General features: G+C 45.5%; 1 protein-coding gene across 1 annotated transcript in view; it reads left to right on the top strand.

The window, feature by feature from the left end:
• The window catches only part of Lamc1 (laminin subunit gamma 1), a 115,448-nt gene extending 102,828 nt beyond the window's left edge, over positions 1-12,620 (top strand). Inside the window, exons 22-28 of the mRNA XM_021197220.2 lie at positions 797-941; positions 2,483-2,632; positions 2,820-2,934; positions 3,951-4,150; positions 5,018-5,176; positions 7,735-7,834; positions 9,807-12,620. Of these exons, the coding sequence (XP_021052879.1) occupies positions 797-941; positions 2,483-2,632; positions 2,820-2,934; positions 3,951-4,150; positions 5,018-5,176; positions 7,735-7,834; positions 9,807-10,063 (1,126 nt within the window). The 3' untranslated portion in view covers positions 10,064-12,620. The remainder of the gene's footprint in view (positions 1-796; positions 942-2,482; positions 2,633-2,819; positions 2,935-3,950; positions 4,151-5,017; positions 5,177-7,734; positions 7,835-9,806) is intronic.
• Positions 12,621-16,328: the final 3,708 nt, after the last annotated feature.

Genomic DNA, 16,328 nt, shown 5'->3' with positions numbered 1-16,328 from the left:
CTGTGGATTTGGGGGATATTCTCATGTATATGAGGTTCATCAGTGCTGTGGATTTGGGGGATATTCTCATGTATATGAGGTTCATCAGTGCTGTGAATTTGGAGTTATGCTCATGTACATGAGGCTCATCATGCTTTCAGAGTTGTAGTGTGATTGGGGAGGGGATGTCCAGCCACACCAAGCTCTGTAACTACACAGGATGGTAAGATTTTTTCACTTATGGAAACTGGAGAGAGGAAATTCCAGTGCAGTGAAGAAAGTGTGCTGAGCTGCCAACCTTTACCTGAGCCTAAAGGGAGAATGTGCAGACTGAATAACCCTAACCTGAAAGGTTGGGGACCAGACGTGTTTGGGACTTAAGAGACATATCTTTTTGAACATTTGAATACATAATGGGATTATGGATTAGATTCAAGTCTCAACACAAAGTTCACTCATGTTCCCTAACACATAGCATAACATGTTACATAGTATTGTATGTATCTGCAGTTTGATAGCAGCCATCACATAGGATCAGGTATGAAATTCTCCTCCTCTGGTCTTACAGTAGTGCTAAAAACATTACAGGGTTGGAATTTGGGGTTAGGGATGGCCAGTTCTATATACAGTAAGCTAAATAGAATTGGAAAAATGAAATGTAACTTTTAGCTAAGTATTCTATCAGAATAAGTTTTGGTGCAACATTTCCTGTGAGGCGTTTGGAGATGTTGTCCCAGTGAAAGTGATTAGATTGTTTCTGGTTAATATTAAGATGTTTAAAAAAAAAAAAAAATGAATTCCATCATTTGTTTCTTAGGTATGAACAAGCAAAGAACATCTCTCAAGACCTGGAGAAGCAGGCTGCCAGAGTCCATGAGGAAGCCAAGCGAGCAGGTGACAAAGCCGTAGAGATCTATGCCAGTGTGGCCCAGCTGACCCCTGTGGACTCTGAGGCCCTGGAGGTATGTGTGCAGAGGCTCTGGTCACTGGAACCCCATCACACTGTCCCTCTAGTCTGAGTAAGAGCCATTTTGACAGTGCCCTGCCTCTCCCTTGCAGACCTACACCTGACTCGCTTGTAAAGGTGGGCTTTACTTTTAATTATGCAAGTAGAACTTAATGAAATAAAGAAGTACAGATGTGAGGGAGTGAAGGTTACTTGGTGATAGGAACACTTGTCAAACTGTGATATAGCTGAGTTACTTGAAGCACAGGATGGCTAGAGCCTGACTCCTAGGCATTATGTAACAGGTACTTAGAGAGCAAGAACCATACCAGCCTGCAAGAACTGTACCAGCCAGCATCTACAGAGGCAGGTTGAATATTCGGGAATTGGTAGTGTTTTATTTCATTCTGTAGGCATAAATTTTTGCAACCTTCTTTTAATAAGGGTTCAACCTTTCCTTTAGCCCACCACCCAGCAGAGGTAGTGGAAGAGAACAGTTCTTAGGATATGGGGGAAGTGGACCTGTTCAGCAGTAGTTCCTTAGGGGCGAGCTCGGTCTTCTTTCTCAGCAGTTCAGTCCCATAGCAAAAGCCAAATACAATTCAGCAGCTGCAGTCCAGTCCTTTTAGCAGGCAGACACTAGGCAGCTGTAGTTCAATCCGGAAGAAACCGCCAGGCTTGCCAAGTGGCCCTAAGGCAAGGCCGCCGAAGCAGCAAGCTGCTGCAGGAACCTTACCAAAAGTTCTTGGGCAAGTTTCTCTCAATGGTGGTGTTATCACCAGTTGAGCTCAACAATGCTATGTAAGGCAAACCAATACATGTGTGTCGTTAGCAAAGACTAGTGAGGTGGAGCAAACCGGACCGATGCTCTATGCTCATCTCCCACTGTCTGCAGGGTCATATTTCTACTTCATGAAGTGTCCTTTCACCTGTGTCTGTTTCAGGAAAACATTATTTCATGTGTCTGCTTTGGCAAGACACCCTTTCACCTGTGTGCCTCAGTAAAATATTGTTTGACAAACTAACTTTCCAGAGAAACTAGAAGTTTCCACTTCATCATTCTAACTATGACTTCGCAAACAAAGTCTCCATAGCAATGTTTTTAATACTAAACTTGAAATGTACTGTCTCATTTCCTATATCTGAGGCGTCAACTGAGATCACAGGTTGAGGTCTCTTCAGACACCTAATGTCACCTGAGTCCATTTCTATGAAATATGGAAAGAGATAAGACTGACGAGGTGGTGGCAGTTAGGGGTAGGGTAGGGGAAGCTGCCAGAGGGACGGGTAGGGGACCCCCAAGGAGCCAGCTTCTCGTGGATAGAATATTGACTAGGGTATGGGCTGGCTAAAGCTGTATATTCATCAAAGTACAGGAAACACTGGAAAATCACTAACATATATCTAGTTTAAAAAATTTTTCTTTCCACAGATTTTTTTGCCCCTGCTATCTTTTAAAACTGGGAGTAGACCCTTAAATTTTAGAGTTCCTACGCTACCCTGTCATTCACTGTCACATTTTCATTTAAAAGTAATGACCTTCCATGCTTGTTACAGAATGAAGCAAATAAAATCAAGAAAGAAGCTGCAGACCTGGACCGTCTGATTGACCAGAAGCTAAAGGATTATGAGGACCTCAGGGAAGACATGAGAGGAAAGGAACATGAAGTAAAGAACCTTCTAGAGAAGGGAAAAGCTGAACAGCAGGTCAGTTTGATTGGCCGCTGGCTGAGTTTCTTGAGGCGACAATTTAAACTGCTCGGGTGGGAATCTCGCACTTCTAGCACGCGGCCTCTCTGTATGCTTCAGTCTCTGGGCTGTGACTGTGGGGGGCTTGTCAGCGGGACAGGCTAACCCAGGAAGGTTTGTTCTCTGACCTGCCTTGCATTTGCAGACCGCCGACCAACTCCTGGCTCGAGCCGACGCCGCCAAGGCTCTTGCTGAAGAAGCTGCTAAGAAGGGGCGCAGTACCTTACAAGAAGCCAATGACATTCTCAACAACCTGAAAGGTACATCCAGTAACAGCAGCATCTTCTGCATGCCCTCTAACAGGCAGCCACTCGTTTGCTTTTCTGTTTTTGTTTTGAGCACCATTCTCTCAGAAGAAAAGAGTGTGGTAATTCCCACAGACTGTTTAGATACAGTGGTTAATCGTGATGTTTTACCACCTTTACTTCATCCTCTACACTCTGTATGTGTGTTTGCATGTATGCATATGTATGTATGTTTGTATGTGTGGGTATGTGCACATGTGTGTGCAGACCTGAAATCAGACTTCAGGTATTTTCTTTGCTGGCTCTCCACTTTTATTTATTGAGGCAGGATCTCTCACCAAACCTGAAGCTGATGTATTTGAAAGAAAAATCAGGGTGCCTCTGTCTTCTCGCTCATTTGCTCTTCACTGAAGGCCAAAAGCCACGTGTGGGAGGGTGGCCTCCCATTAGACTAAAATGTCACCATAGTCTGCCTGCTTAGCTGACTTTAAATGATACATGATGATTATCTGTCACTTTCTCTAACTGATACCTAATTCTTTGTTTTAAAGAAACATGCCCAGTCCACTGAGGGGCTGATTCCTGTGTGATAAAAATAATCACAGGCAATATAAACGAGGAGGATTGGCAGGCCCACTAGCTGGGAGTGGGAGCTTTGGTGTCAGCCTGCCTGTTTACATCCCTGCTCCACAAGTTAACCTCTTCATTTGTAAGAAGAGTGTCATGCTGCCTGACACACAGTTGACACTAAGGCACTGGCTACAGTGTAACATGCTGGGAACTCTGCTTGGAGTGGCTTCTCAAATAGGATCCTCTCAGAAACAGATGTGCATTCCTGTGACTTGAGACCTGGAAAACCTGCACAGGGCTGTCTGTTGTCTTCCTTTTCTGAGATTTCACCCTGTTGTCATTTAAAAAAACAAAAAAGACACTGATTTTTATCTATTATTAAACAAAATCCAATTGCAGTTTTGTGGAAGGTTTTTCTTCTCTGCCATTTAATTCAAATATGTCTCTTGTACCCCCTTTAGATTTTGATAGACGTGTGAACGATAACAAGACAGCCGCGGAAGAAGCTCTAAGGAGAATTCCCGCCATCAATCGGACCATAGCTGAAGCCAATGAGAAGACAAGGGAGGCCCAGCTGGCGCTGGGCAATGCTGCTGCTGACGCCACAGAGGCCAGGAACAAGGCCCATGAGGCGGAGAGGATCGCCAGCGCAGTGCAGAAGGTGAGCACTTCCGTCTTCTCCAGCTCCTGCTCGCGCATCGCACACAGAACTCTCTGGAACCATCCCTGTCTGTTTCTTTTCTTTCCGATGCTAATGAGAATATGTAAGTACAGTGACTGAAAAAAGAGAGAATCAGGAAGAGGACTTTCTACTGTCTCCATGTTGGATTGAGTTGTGAAAGGGGTGGTTTTTATGTCATAGTCCCCACCCACCAAGGTTCCTGCCCTCTCCCTACATAAGCGTTCTCCAGACCCTCCATAGAGCTACTGTGACCAGCACTGCAGAGGCTGTCTTCACTCATGCCAAAGAAGCATTTCTTCAGGCCGGCTCTTTTATTTTAAGGAAAGATTAGAGCTTGTTTTAAAATTAAGTGTTTTGAGAATCACAGAACATTTTAATTTCTTTATAAGGGTTAGTTTTAAATAGATTCTGTTTCACGAGATACTCACATTTCAGGATGTCGTCCTTTGTAGATGCTGCGAAACTCACAAGGACAGTCAGGCGTCATCACTGCATTGCAGTGGAAAGTGTTCACAGTTACAGTTTTATTTGTTCTCTGTGTGTGACCTCAGCTAGACATGGTTGTAATAGGGCAGGGAATTCTAAACATTAAAGAGGGCACAATGAAAAAACTGTATAAAATGCTGTTGTGTTTGACAGTGATTTTTTTTCTTTTAATGAGAACCTAATGAATAAGGAGTTGAGCGGCGATAGTAGCCGTCATTGACGTCATAGACGTTCTTTCTGGACCGCACCCTGAGCCATTCTACAGATTATAAAAGGGAGTAGGTGTGTGCTCTGGAACAGGGAGGGCTGCTCTGGGAGCCTTGGCTTCCCTCTGCCCACTGCTGCTTCCTCTGTACCCAGAATGCCACCAGCACCAAGGCGGACGCAGAAAGAACCTTCGGGGAAGTTACAGATCTGGATAATGAGGTGAACGGCATGCTGAGGCAGCTAGAGGAGGCAGAGAACGAGCTGAAGAGGAAGCAAGATGATGCCGACCAGGACATGATGATGGCGGGGATGGTAAGAGGCCGAGTTCAGGGGTGCTCACTGGGAAGGGCCCCACCCCCACCAGATGCCCGATTTCTGTGAGCTTCAGTTTGTATTGTATTGCATTTTTTCATCAAGAATTGGGTCAGTAGCTTGCGTAGAAGACAAAGAATTTGACTCCTCTGCCAGGTATTGATGTTGCACAATTGCCCCCGTCTCAAAGCACAGCTGCAGTTCCAGAACACTTAAAACAGAACAGAACGCAATTGTGGGTATGTGGTGTGTTTTAATGTAGTTTGAATGGATAATTCCTACATGGGATAAAATAATTTAGAAAAGGAGATTGCAATGAAAAGCTTATTTCTTTCTCAGTTTTCCCAGCTGCTAGCTCACTAGAGGCGAGGGCCAGTTTGTTATATAAGACATTTGTGAGGCGCTCTGTAGCACTTACTGCACAGAAGCACACCGCCTTAGGGCTGCTTTCCTTGTGTACCTTGTCTGTGGTAATGTACAAGTCTCATGCCACGTGGAAGAGTGGATCTGTGACTCTACGGGACAGGAGAGAATGAGGGTCAGCTCTGTTCGTTCCGTGCTGTATTTTGCGTTCAGAAGAACCTCCTGGGGTGGTAGTGTGAATGTCCCCGTGCTGTTCCGTGTTGCAGTCACAGGGACAGTGTTTATCAGCTTGTTTGCTCACACCCTTGCAGTTCCAGGAAGAAGCCCAGTTTTCCCAAGCCTCCAACACAGGGCCTGGAGCTGGGCTTTACTTTGGGACAGAATGCAAGGCCTGTGGAAGTGATGTCAATTCTGTACACCGCTCGCTCAGTACAGGCAGCGGGCTGCTTTATTTGGAGTCTTATTTATTTGTTTTTGTTTGTTTGTTTGTTTGAGACGGGGTAGTTTTGCTATGTAGCTTTGACTGACCTGGAGCTCTCTGTGTACACTATGATGGCCTTGAACTCATACAAATCCTCCTGTCTCAGCTTCCCAAATACTGGGATTAAAGGTGTGTACCACCATGCCTGGTTAAAGAGCTGAGATTTTAAACTTTGTGTTGGATTGTTCTGTGATTTTTTTTTTATGCAAAGTGAGGCTCAAATGAAAATGACCATGAAGCAAACTCCAGTCTTTCTTTATATGCAGAGTATCTCTCTGGACTTCGTTTTTAAAATTACTTACTTATTTCATGTGTTTTAGATGCATGCATGCCATAAGGCACATGTGGAGCTCTCAGGACAACTGGTGGGAGTTGGTTCTTTCCATGCACCATGTGGATTTTTGCATGAGACCTCAGGTCGTCAAGCCTAGGGGAGAGACCTCTTTCCCAGTCAGCCATCTTGCCAGCCCTGTGGATGTCACTCTGATGGAAGCATTGTATTTGAAGCAGGCGAAGGATACAGATTTGCCAGTTCCAAGAAGGGATGGGTTTACTTCAAAGAGTGAAAACTAAGTTTCTCTTTTGTTATTTTTGGTCCATGTCTTTTTGAGCTCATTTACAACTATATCAGTTTTGAAAGTCCACCATTCAGCTAGTATTACCTGAGTGTAACATTTTCTTCAACCGGACAGGTTGTGGTTCTTTCTGGAAGACACGGAAGGCCACATGTTAAACACAGCCCAGCCCTGTGTCCCCGTCCCAGACACTCACAGGAAGCCTGTATGGGCTCCGAGAACAGCTGCAATTTGAACTGAGTTAAAAAAAATTTTTTCTGTTTTTAAAATTTAAACAATGTTTTGATCCCCAAATGTTTGCTTTGTCCTGACCCCAAAACTAGGAAAACTAATTAGTGGCCTGGAGTGCAGAGCCGCTCCTCTCTGCCGTGCTTTGGCTTTGTCGGGAGAGCATCTGCCTCCTGGTACAGAGGCGCTTCCTTTTCCTCCGCTGCTTCCTGTGACTCATGCTCTGTGTGTTTGTTCAGGTTTCATGGAACTTTCCCAAATATGTTTACCTTTGGTTGGCTTTGAAAATATCCATTGTTGTGTGTGTGTGTGTGTGTGTGTGTGTGTGTGTTTATAAGTTGGCAGAGAATTTTCAGAAAAGCCTCGCTTTCTGGAGTAAACCCTCCAAGAATAGAACATCTCTAATAATGAGGGTCCTGAGACTATCCACATTCTAGAATAATAATTCCTACATTCAACTCGAACTTAAAAAAACATAACCTGTTTCTACTTAATCCATTTTATCATGTGTTTGCCCCAAAGTGTTCTCAAGTGGGGGAAGGGAGAAAATGAGATAGTATTGGTTTTCTGACTGCATCCGTCATTAGGGGTACCCAGGCAAGGTAGTACAGTTCCAGCACTCGGAAGGCTGAGACAGGAGGACCTTGCATTTGAGACCAGCTTAGGTTACATAGTATAACTGTCTAAAAACAAAAACAAAAACAACAACAACTGTCCTATGCAGTAGAAATAACATCCTCCACCTGAAGATACCACCCCCAAAAACCCTGCAGAGAGAGCAACTCTGATTCATCACTTGGAAAAGGGAAACACATCTGAAAATAGACCCGCTGGCTCACTGGAGGAAAATATTTAGAGAAGAAGAAAACAGAGTCCGAAGTATTCATGCTGTTTATCCTCTTCCACCACAGGCTTCGCAGGCCGCTCAGGAGGCCGAGCTCAATGCCAGAAAGGCCAAAAACTCTGTCAGCAGCCTCCTTAGCCAGCTGACCAACCTCTTGGAGCAGCTGGGTAAGTAACAGAAGGGCTGCTGCAGCCCCCGCTTGCAGGGCTGAGTCCACTGATGCAGAGTCACATTCTCTAAAAGCATTCGCTAAGGCATTTGTATTACTGTTTTGTTTAGCTCTTGCTTATTTAAAGATACCTTGTGCGCTGTGTCTTGCTTGGCAGAACCTTGTAAGGGCAGCTTGCATCGGCGCAATACTGATAGGCTGTTGGTTCCAGAGTGAAGGTGAATGGGACTCTATTAAGTTCAAGGACTTGAGGTGCCTTCCCTGGGCTCAGTCCCAAGGAGGACACCATGGCCTTCACCTTTGAAGATGAACTGACAGCTAGGGATGCCACTATGGCCAAGGTCTGGCCTACAGTTAAACAGCCATTTCCTCTTAGTTCCACTTGCTGGTGGAGTGTCTCTAAGGGATTTGAAAAGAAAGGGTCAGTGGGAGAATAAAACAATACTTGAACCTGACTGAACTTCAGAGCTCAGAATTCTCTCCACTTGCCAACCAAAGAACAATTTGATGAAATGAAAACTTTCACACCAAACAAGAGGAAAACTTTGTTTTGTCTTTTCTTGTTTCAAGGACATATAAGCACAGTGAGCTCTCATTTAACCCAGTTTTGTAGAGAACTGATCTTTCTTAGGACCTCCATTACAAGAGAGTCATATAGCCACCAAAGACTGGGGGTGGAATTTTTTGTTTTTTTTTCTTAAAGGGGAGAGAGATAATATTTTATCTGTCTCAGAAACCAATAATAATAAATTATGTGCCTGCAGACAAGCCTAGAATGAAAGCAAGCTAAAACGGAGGCTTTACACCTTACTTTATCCACTAGGTTGTATAAATGCATGCAAATAATTCTTGACCGTCTGTACTCGCTGGTTTTGTGTCAACTTGACACAGCTGGAGTTATCACAGAGAAAGGAGCTTCAGTTGAGGAAATGCCTCCATGAGATCCAGCTGTATGGCATTTTCTCAATTAGGGATCAAGGGAAGAGGGCCTCTTGTGGGTGGTGCCATCCCTGGGCTGGTAGTCCTGGGTTCTATAAGAAAGCAAGCTGAGCAAGTCAGGGGAAGCAATCCAGTAAGTAACATTCCTCCATGGCCTCTGCATCCGTTCCTGCTTCCTGACCTGCTTGAGTTCCATTCCTGACTTCCTTTAGTGATGAACAGCAGTGTGGAAATGTAAGCTGAATGAACTCTTTCCTCCCCAACTTGCTTCTTGGTCATGATGTTTGTGCAGGAATAGAATCCCTGACTAAGACACCATCTGAGAGTTGGTGAGGCAGACTGGGCTCTGGAAACTGCTCCTCTTTCTGTCTGATTTTATTTTCTATAGAGCATCTTCTTCCAAAAGAAACTACTATTTTTTTCTTGATATATTTAGAGCAAAGCTTTGCTTACAAACCTCAGCATTTCACCCTTGGCCGTTTTCCATCAGAAGGTTGCTAGTGATGTCTAACACCTATAAGCAGGAAGTGACCCCCAATGGCCCCATCTGAATCCCAGGAGTTGAGGATGTACGCTTCTATCTTAGAGACTTTGGCATCCTTTGACGATACTGAAATGGACCACAGATTACACCTAGATTACACATAGAAACCTGCAGAGGATTGAGTTTTACCAAGTCACCTTCTTCAGCATACGCGAGGTCTAAAACACAGTGCATGTGCATTTAGAAACACATCCTCCGAGGGCTGGAGAGATGGCTCAGTGGATAAGAGCACTCGCTGCCAAGCCGGACAGCCTGAGTTCAGTCCCTGGAACCCTCATAGTGGAAAGAGAGAACCAAGTCCTGCAAGTTGTCCTCTGACATCCACACACATGCTATGGCATTCATGCAGACATGCATGTACACACATGTGCATAGTGATAAGTAATAAATATTGAAATACTCTGTGAACAAAGCTTTCTCAAAAAAGAAATCTGTTCTAGTATTAATGATACACACTCCTTCTCTTCTGTCCACTTCCTGTCTACAGGACAGCTGGACACAGTGGACCTGAACAAGCTCAATGAGATCGAAGGCTCCCTGAACAAAGCCAAAGATGAAATGAAGGTCAGCGACCTGGACAGGAAGGTGTCCGACCTGGAGAACGAGGCTCGGAAGCAGGAGGCAGCCATCATGGACTACAACCGAGACATAGAAGAGATCATAAAAGACATTCACAACCTGGAGGACATCAAGAAGACCCTACCGACCGGCTGCTTCAACACCCCGTCCATTGAGAAGCCCTAGTGCTGGGAGGGCTGTAAGGCAGTGTCCCTGACAGGGGACCCTGTGAGGCCTCGGTGCCTTGACACAAAGATTACACTTTTCAGACCCCCACTTCTCTGCTGCTCTCCATCACTGTCCTTTTGATCCAAGAAAAGTCAGAGTTTAAAGAGAAGCAAGTTAAACATCCTTAACCAGGAACAAAGGGTTTTGCCTAATAAAGTCTCTCCTCCACTCCTGTCAGCACCCTACCGGAACTTTCCCTTGTTCTGCAGTCATGGCATCTTCCAGTGGCCTACCCCACATCATGTGAACCTGTTAATGCCAGGGCAGACCCAGCCCCCTCCCCTCTCTCAGCACCAGCAGGACCTATCTCAGTACTCATATTTCTATGAAGGAAATGTTTGGCTCCTCATCGTAGCATTGAGATGGCCAGTATGTCCGGTCTGCATCTTCTGCCTCCTCTTTGAAAGGAAATAAACATCCTGTGCCAAAGGTATTGGTCATTTAGAATGGTGGTAGCCATCCATCAGACATGCTGGCTGTTTGAGCATAGGACACAGAGCCATCGTGGGTAACAGTGTAGTTATGTGTGGGTCTCCGAGAGAACATGGCTCAAAGATGCTTAGGATTTCCTCCCGTTTTAATTGACTAGGAAGATGAATGTTTCCCAAATCCTCAGGCAGCTGATACAAAGTCTGGATGGGCAGCTTGCACACACCACTACATGAGATAGCTTCTGATATTTTTATAAGCAGGACTTAATGCAGAAGAAGCAGATGAGATAACCACTCAAGTTTTTTCCCCAAGTCGTACTAACTCTTGAAGCTTTGTTAGTGTTAGTCTTGGAACTATTGTTAAGATATCTGTCAAAACAGTTGTCCTCTAAGGGCTTGACCAATGAAAGGAACAAATCTCCTTTCCCCATATTTTCTGGGAGTGGCTGTAGTCGGGATGTCACCGCTGTCATTACGATTCCATGAGTGCGTTTCCTTGTCTCTTTTGGAGAGAGATGTGACACTTGGCCCTTAGCTCCATTTCTCTTCTGATGTTTCCGTTCTTTCTAGAACTCTTCAGAACACATCGTTGTTTGCCAGATCCTGGTGGCAAACGCTGCTCTCAGTGTTTCTCAAGGCTGCCAACCCCATCTAGTTCCTGCACTTTGTGGCTTCGCCCACTCCAAGCCTTTCCTCTGTGTGGAGAGGGAAGATCCACGCGTGGCATTTCCTGGTGGGCTTCTCAATCTCTGGTCCTCAGCTCAGTGGTCTCCTTAAGACCATACTGTGACAGTTCCCTGCCACACGCCCCCTTCCTCCTACCTACCTGCCTCTGAGATTCATATTTAGCCTTTAACACTATGCAATTTTGTACTTTGCGTAGCGGGGGAAAGAAACTATTATCTGACACACTGGTGCTATTAATTATTTGAAATTTATATTTTTTGTGTGAATGGATTTTGTTTATCATGATTATAGAGTAAGGAATTTATGTACATACTCCCGGTCCTCCTAGAATTGCACCGCTCACGTCTCTGCTCAGTTTTCCCTCTCACTGGCACAGGAACCTGTACCATGCCTGGTCAAGTCGTGCCTGGTCCCCAGTGTTTTGCTCCGCCTCTGCCTTGTGTCTGCAGCACCTACATTGTCTGACGGGAAGCCTGTTCAACTCCACAACCTGACTGAAGAAGGCCCTCTTCCACGTAGCTCTGACCATCTGAGCTGCAGCTCCTCAAGGCTCTCATGCCTGCCCTGGAGCAGTAGCCAAGCTGAGAGGGTGAAGGGATTAGGAAAGTTTGTTAGTGGAACCTTCCCACACGGGTCAGTTTTGTAAGGGAGCACGTGATGACTGAACACTTGAGGGCATCAGCACCGTGCTACTGATGACAGAGAGGAGGCTCTGCTCAGCCTGTCTCCATCTCTGTTGGGCATATGTAGATTGCCACAAAATCTCGGCTTGGCATCCCTGAGGTTCCACTCTTGCTCCTCCTAGGCCTTTTGTGCCACGGCAGAGGCGTGGCCTCACCAAGTTCAGTGCTGATTGGCTAGTTCCTCTACTCTGAGCTCACCACCTTAACATTTTGGTCACAGTTGCAAGAAAATGGCTGAAACAGACTGCCAGCATCCTTTGGGTCAACTCCACTCCAGCAGGTCCTTGGCGCTGGTGGGTGGGGTGTTTTGGTTTGTTTTCTCCATCTTTTGTGGTATATTTTTAAACAGAATTTTATTTTTTAAAATGAAAGTTATTTACAAGATGATACCTTATTACACTCCTTCGACACAGCCATTGCTTTATTGTATAGTTCCAATAATCTGTATTTTATGTAATGAAATGGACAGAATGGCTGCTGTAGAATGTGGGGTGCTACACGGGACAGATTGTTTTACCCCTCCCCCGCCTCCATGGAATTTTCCTTTGATTCCAACTGTGGCCTATTCAATGTGCCTTCACTTTAGCTGTTTGCCTTAATCTCTACAGCCTCTCCCCAGGGAGGGCAATAAAGCGCAACACTTGGCATTTTTTTATGTTTAAGAAGAAAACAGTATTTTATTTATAATAAAATCTGAATATTTGTAACCCTTTATATCTTGTGTGGCCTAAATGCGGTGCTAGGACATGAAATGTTTAAAAGGTTTAATGAATGGATGTTTAATGAATGGGTGCCTTGGACTGGCTTCTTTCCTTGAGAACCGCTCAGTGCTGTTTGTTATTTGTACTGGGGCTTGAATTTAGGTCCTCCAGCATGCTAGGCAGATACTCTACCAACTGAGCTACATCCCTGGCTCTTTATTATTATTATCATCATCATCATTATCATTGTCATCATCATCATTATTATCATTTGTTATTTTACCTTCTTCAAATTGTGGTCTTTGTTGTCATCTGGAAGTTAGCAGACTTTTTCTTTACAGAACTAGATTGTGAGCATTAACTCAGCTCTTAGCACAAAAGTGGCTCTGGAGCAAAGAGAAGAGTGGTAGGTCAGTCAAGTGGTTAAAAGTTGCTACCGTCATTTCCCCTGAGTTTACAGCTTAAAGAAACACAGGAGCCTCTTGGCACCAGCTTCACTTCTAGGAAGCCCCAAACAGGACACCTGGCAGCCAAGAGGTTGCTGAGGTAGAAAGCAAGGACACCTGCCTGAGGCACAGGGGGACCCAGCCTGTATGAAGAGCCACTTTCCCAGACCCATGGCTTACAAAAATAGAAACTGGGCCATGTTAACTTGCATAGGATTGTGTCTGTTCATTGTAAGCAGGTTGGGGGGTCGACACTGCTTCATCCTGAGGACCAGGCTGCAGGGGGAGTTGTGAACACCATCATTGGGCAGCTCACAAATGCCTCTAACTCCAGCTCCCAAGGGTCCAACACCCTCTTCTGACACAATGAGCAGTTGCACTGACAGGCACAGTTGCATAGGCGCACACACTCACATATAAACATAATTTTTTAGAATCTTTAAGGGTAATTTCTTAAGCAGGCTTCTCGGGGGCGGAGTGTGTGTGTGTGCAGATCTGCTAAGTACCTCTGTAGTACAAACAATTTAAACTTATCCCTGACTAATTTACAAATAAATGAGACTCAGGCTATGGTTATTTGATTTGGCTTTGACAGTTACTGGGGGTGGGGTTGGGTCACCCCTAATCTACTCTTCTCACTGTCGGCCTGGCTGCCTCCCCAGCAGTGTACCCCAGTTACTTGCTGTTTTTCCTGGCCACGTGCTCACGGTTCATCTCCCCTCATGTTGCTTCCTCCTCTCCTCTCCTCTCTTTTTTTTTTCTCCTTCTCCTGGTCTCACTTATCCAACAGGTAACTCAAAACCCACCTGCCTTAATCCCTCCAGGAATAGTCTGTAACCAATTTTATTTAACCAGTAGTTTTAAATCAAAGAACAAGAGTTGCACAACAAAAGGTTGTAAAAGTCAGAATTCACTGGTGGGCCTAGACCTTCTGGTACAGGATTTATCATTATAATACAATACAGACCAAACCTCAACTTATCTCAGAGGCAGCACTGGTTCCCATCAAGTATACATTCCACATTAAGGCTCGAGGTCCCTGGAGCAGAAGTGAAAAGCATCCCCAAAGGATGTGTGGATTGGAAATTCAAACCCAAGAAACTTGGCACTTGGCTGTGTCTTTGCTTTAACTCCTCTGTCAGAAGTTCCTTCTTCCCTTCCCCCAGGACAGTGGAGCCTGATGTCAAGGAGTCACCTACTCTGTTGGAACAGTCTGGTCCATCCCGAGCCTATCATCATGGGCCTGCCTGGCTATTAGCATGCCCTCAGCATGCGTTCATCGACGGTCAAGCATCCCTAGATTGTCGGTCATTTCCACCTGCGGCAACACCCTCAGGCTGGAAGGCAGTAGTTGCTGAGGTCTTCTCAGCGGCAGGGAAGTAACTGTTTGCCTCCTCTTGCACCTGCTAGCTTTTCTCCCCTCCTCTCACCCACATTCTGTACCCCCAGCCTCCTACCTGAGTGCACATAGGGCTGGCTCTTACTTGAAAGGAGATAAACAAAACCACCGGGACCAAACGGCGTAGCACACAATGACGTAGACTGCAAACAGATTGTGTGATCTGGTCAGTAAGGCCTGGCAGCCTGGCTTCTGACTTCAGACCACCCACATCCATCCCCTTGCATCCGTGGATTGTAGCCAGAGCCCGTCCTGCAGCCTGGTCCAATCCCCTAACTCTTGAGCATGATTTAGAGTAAAATTTTAACTGATTAGCTGTGTTCACCTAAGCCTCAGAGTGAATATAGGCCATAAAGGAATAACTCAGGATAGTTTGTATCTGTTAAAAGTTTGGCAGCAGGCCCTTGATCATGTATGTAACCTTGCCAAGTGCATGCCTTTAATCCTAGAATTTGGAAGACAGGCAGGCAGAACACTGTAAATCCTAAGTCACCCTAGCCTATGCAGGGAGTTCTAGGCTGGCCAGGGATCCACAGTAAGACCCTGTGTCAAAGACAAACAAATTAAAATAAAAAGGAAAGTTAGTTGGGGCTGGTGTGATGCTTAGCAGGTAAAGGCCCTTGGTGCTAAGTCTGGCATCCTGAGTTCCGTCCCCGGGGACCTACATGGTATCAGAAGAGAACAGATTTTTGTAAATTTACACATGCTGTGATGTGCACCCCACACACACAGACACATACATAAATAAATGTAATTTTAATTAAAAAAAAAATGTAACCTATTGTATCACTTCCCATGAGGATGTCCAAGAGAACTTAAATGTTGTTCCACGAAGATGCCTGGTTCTACCTTTGATGACCATCTTTCTGTCTTCCCACAATGCAAGCAACAAAAGCCAGTTTTGTACTCGAATTTCAGCTGGTGCTTCCGGGACCCATCCTATATTGTCTACCACCACACTGAGGTCCTCTGCCCTTTCAGTAACTCAGCGCCACTATTCGACTTGTTTTGTTATTTCTTGGTAGTGTTAAAGCTTTCCAGAGCCATCCTGGGTACTCAGTCTCTCCTAAGATGGCTGTCTCGTTCTCCTTAACCTCTCCTCTGCCAGTTGCCCCCAGACTCTGCCCTTGGATGCCTCTTTCCTCCTGACAATGGTCTCTGTGTGAGGTTAGTGCCTAGTAAGCACAAGCTCAGCTTGAACAGGACTGTCTGGGAGATGGGCTGTCCGATGGTGGATTACAAGCTTCTGGGCTGCTGAGCCAGCACTGAAGATAAAACCTCAAGAGGCTGTGATTTCCCATGATTACACGTTCAGCGCGGTCAGAGAGTATGCGAAGACCTGATGCCCACCTTGCTACCATCTGTACAGTGCTGCCTCAGCAGGCTGTCCTAGACCATCAGGCCTGGCCCAAGGGGTGACCATTGTCACCAGGTGTCAGATGGGAGCTCTAAGAATCTGCAGGAGGACCCTGGGAGGGCTGGCACTGACAGGATAGCTTGATGTTTTAGAAAGTGCCTTCGTCAGGGCCTTGGTGGTTAAGAGCACGTGTTGCACTTGCAGAGAACTGGGGTTCAGTTCCTAGCACCCACATGGTAGATAGCTCACAGTCCTCTATAATTCCTGTTCCAGAGGATCTGATACCTTCTCCTGACCTCTGCTGCCACCAGGCACGCACATAGTATACACACACAAGCATACGTGCAGGCAAAACAGTCTAAACATAGAATAAAAATAAATAAGTAGGGCTGGAGAGATGGCTCAGTGGTTAAGAGCACCGACTGCTCTTCTGAAGGTCCTGAGTTCAAATCCCAGCAACCACATGGTGGCTCACAACCATCTGTAATGAGATCTGATGCCCTCTTCTGGTGCATTTGA

The sequence above is a fragment of the Mus pahari genome, chromosome 5, assembly GCF_900095145.1.
Source record: "Mus pahari chromosome 5, PAHARI_EIJ_v1.1, whole genome shotgun sequence".
Taxonomy (NCBI): domain Eukaryota; kingdom Metazoa; phylum Chordata; class Mammalia; order Rodentia; family Muridae; genus Mus; species Mus pahari.
Note: the sequence above shows the minus strand (reverse complement) of the source record. Positions and strands in the feature narration are given on the sequence as shown.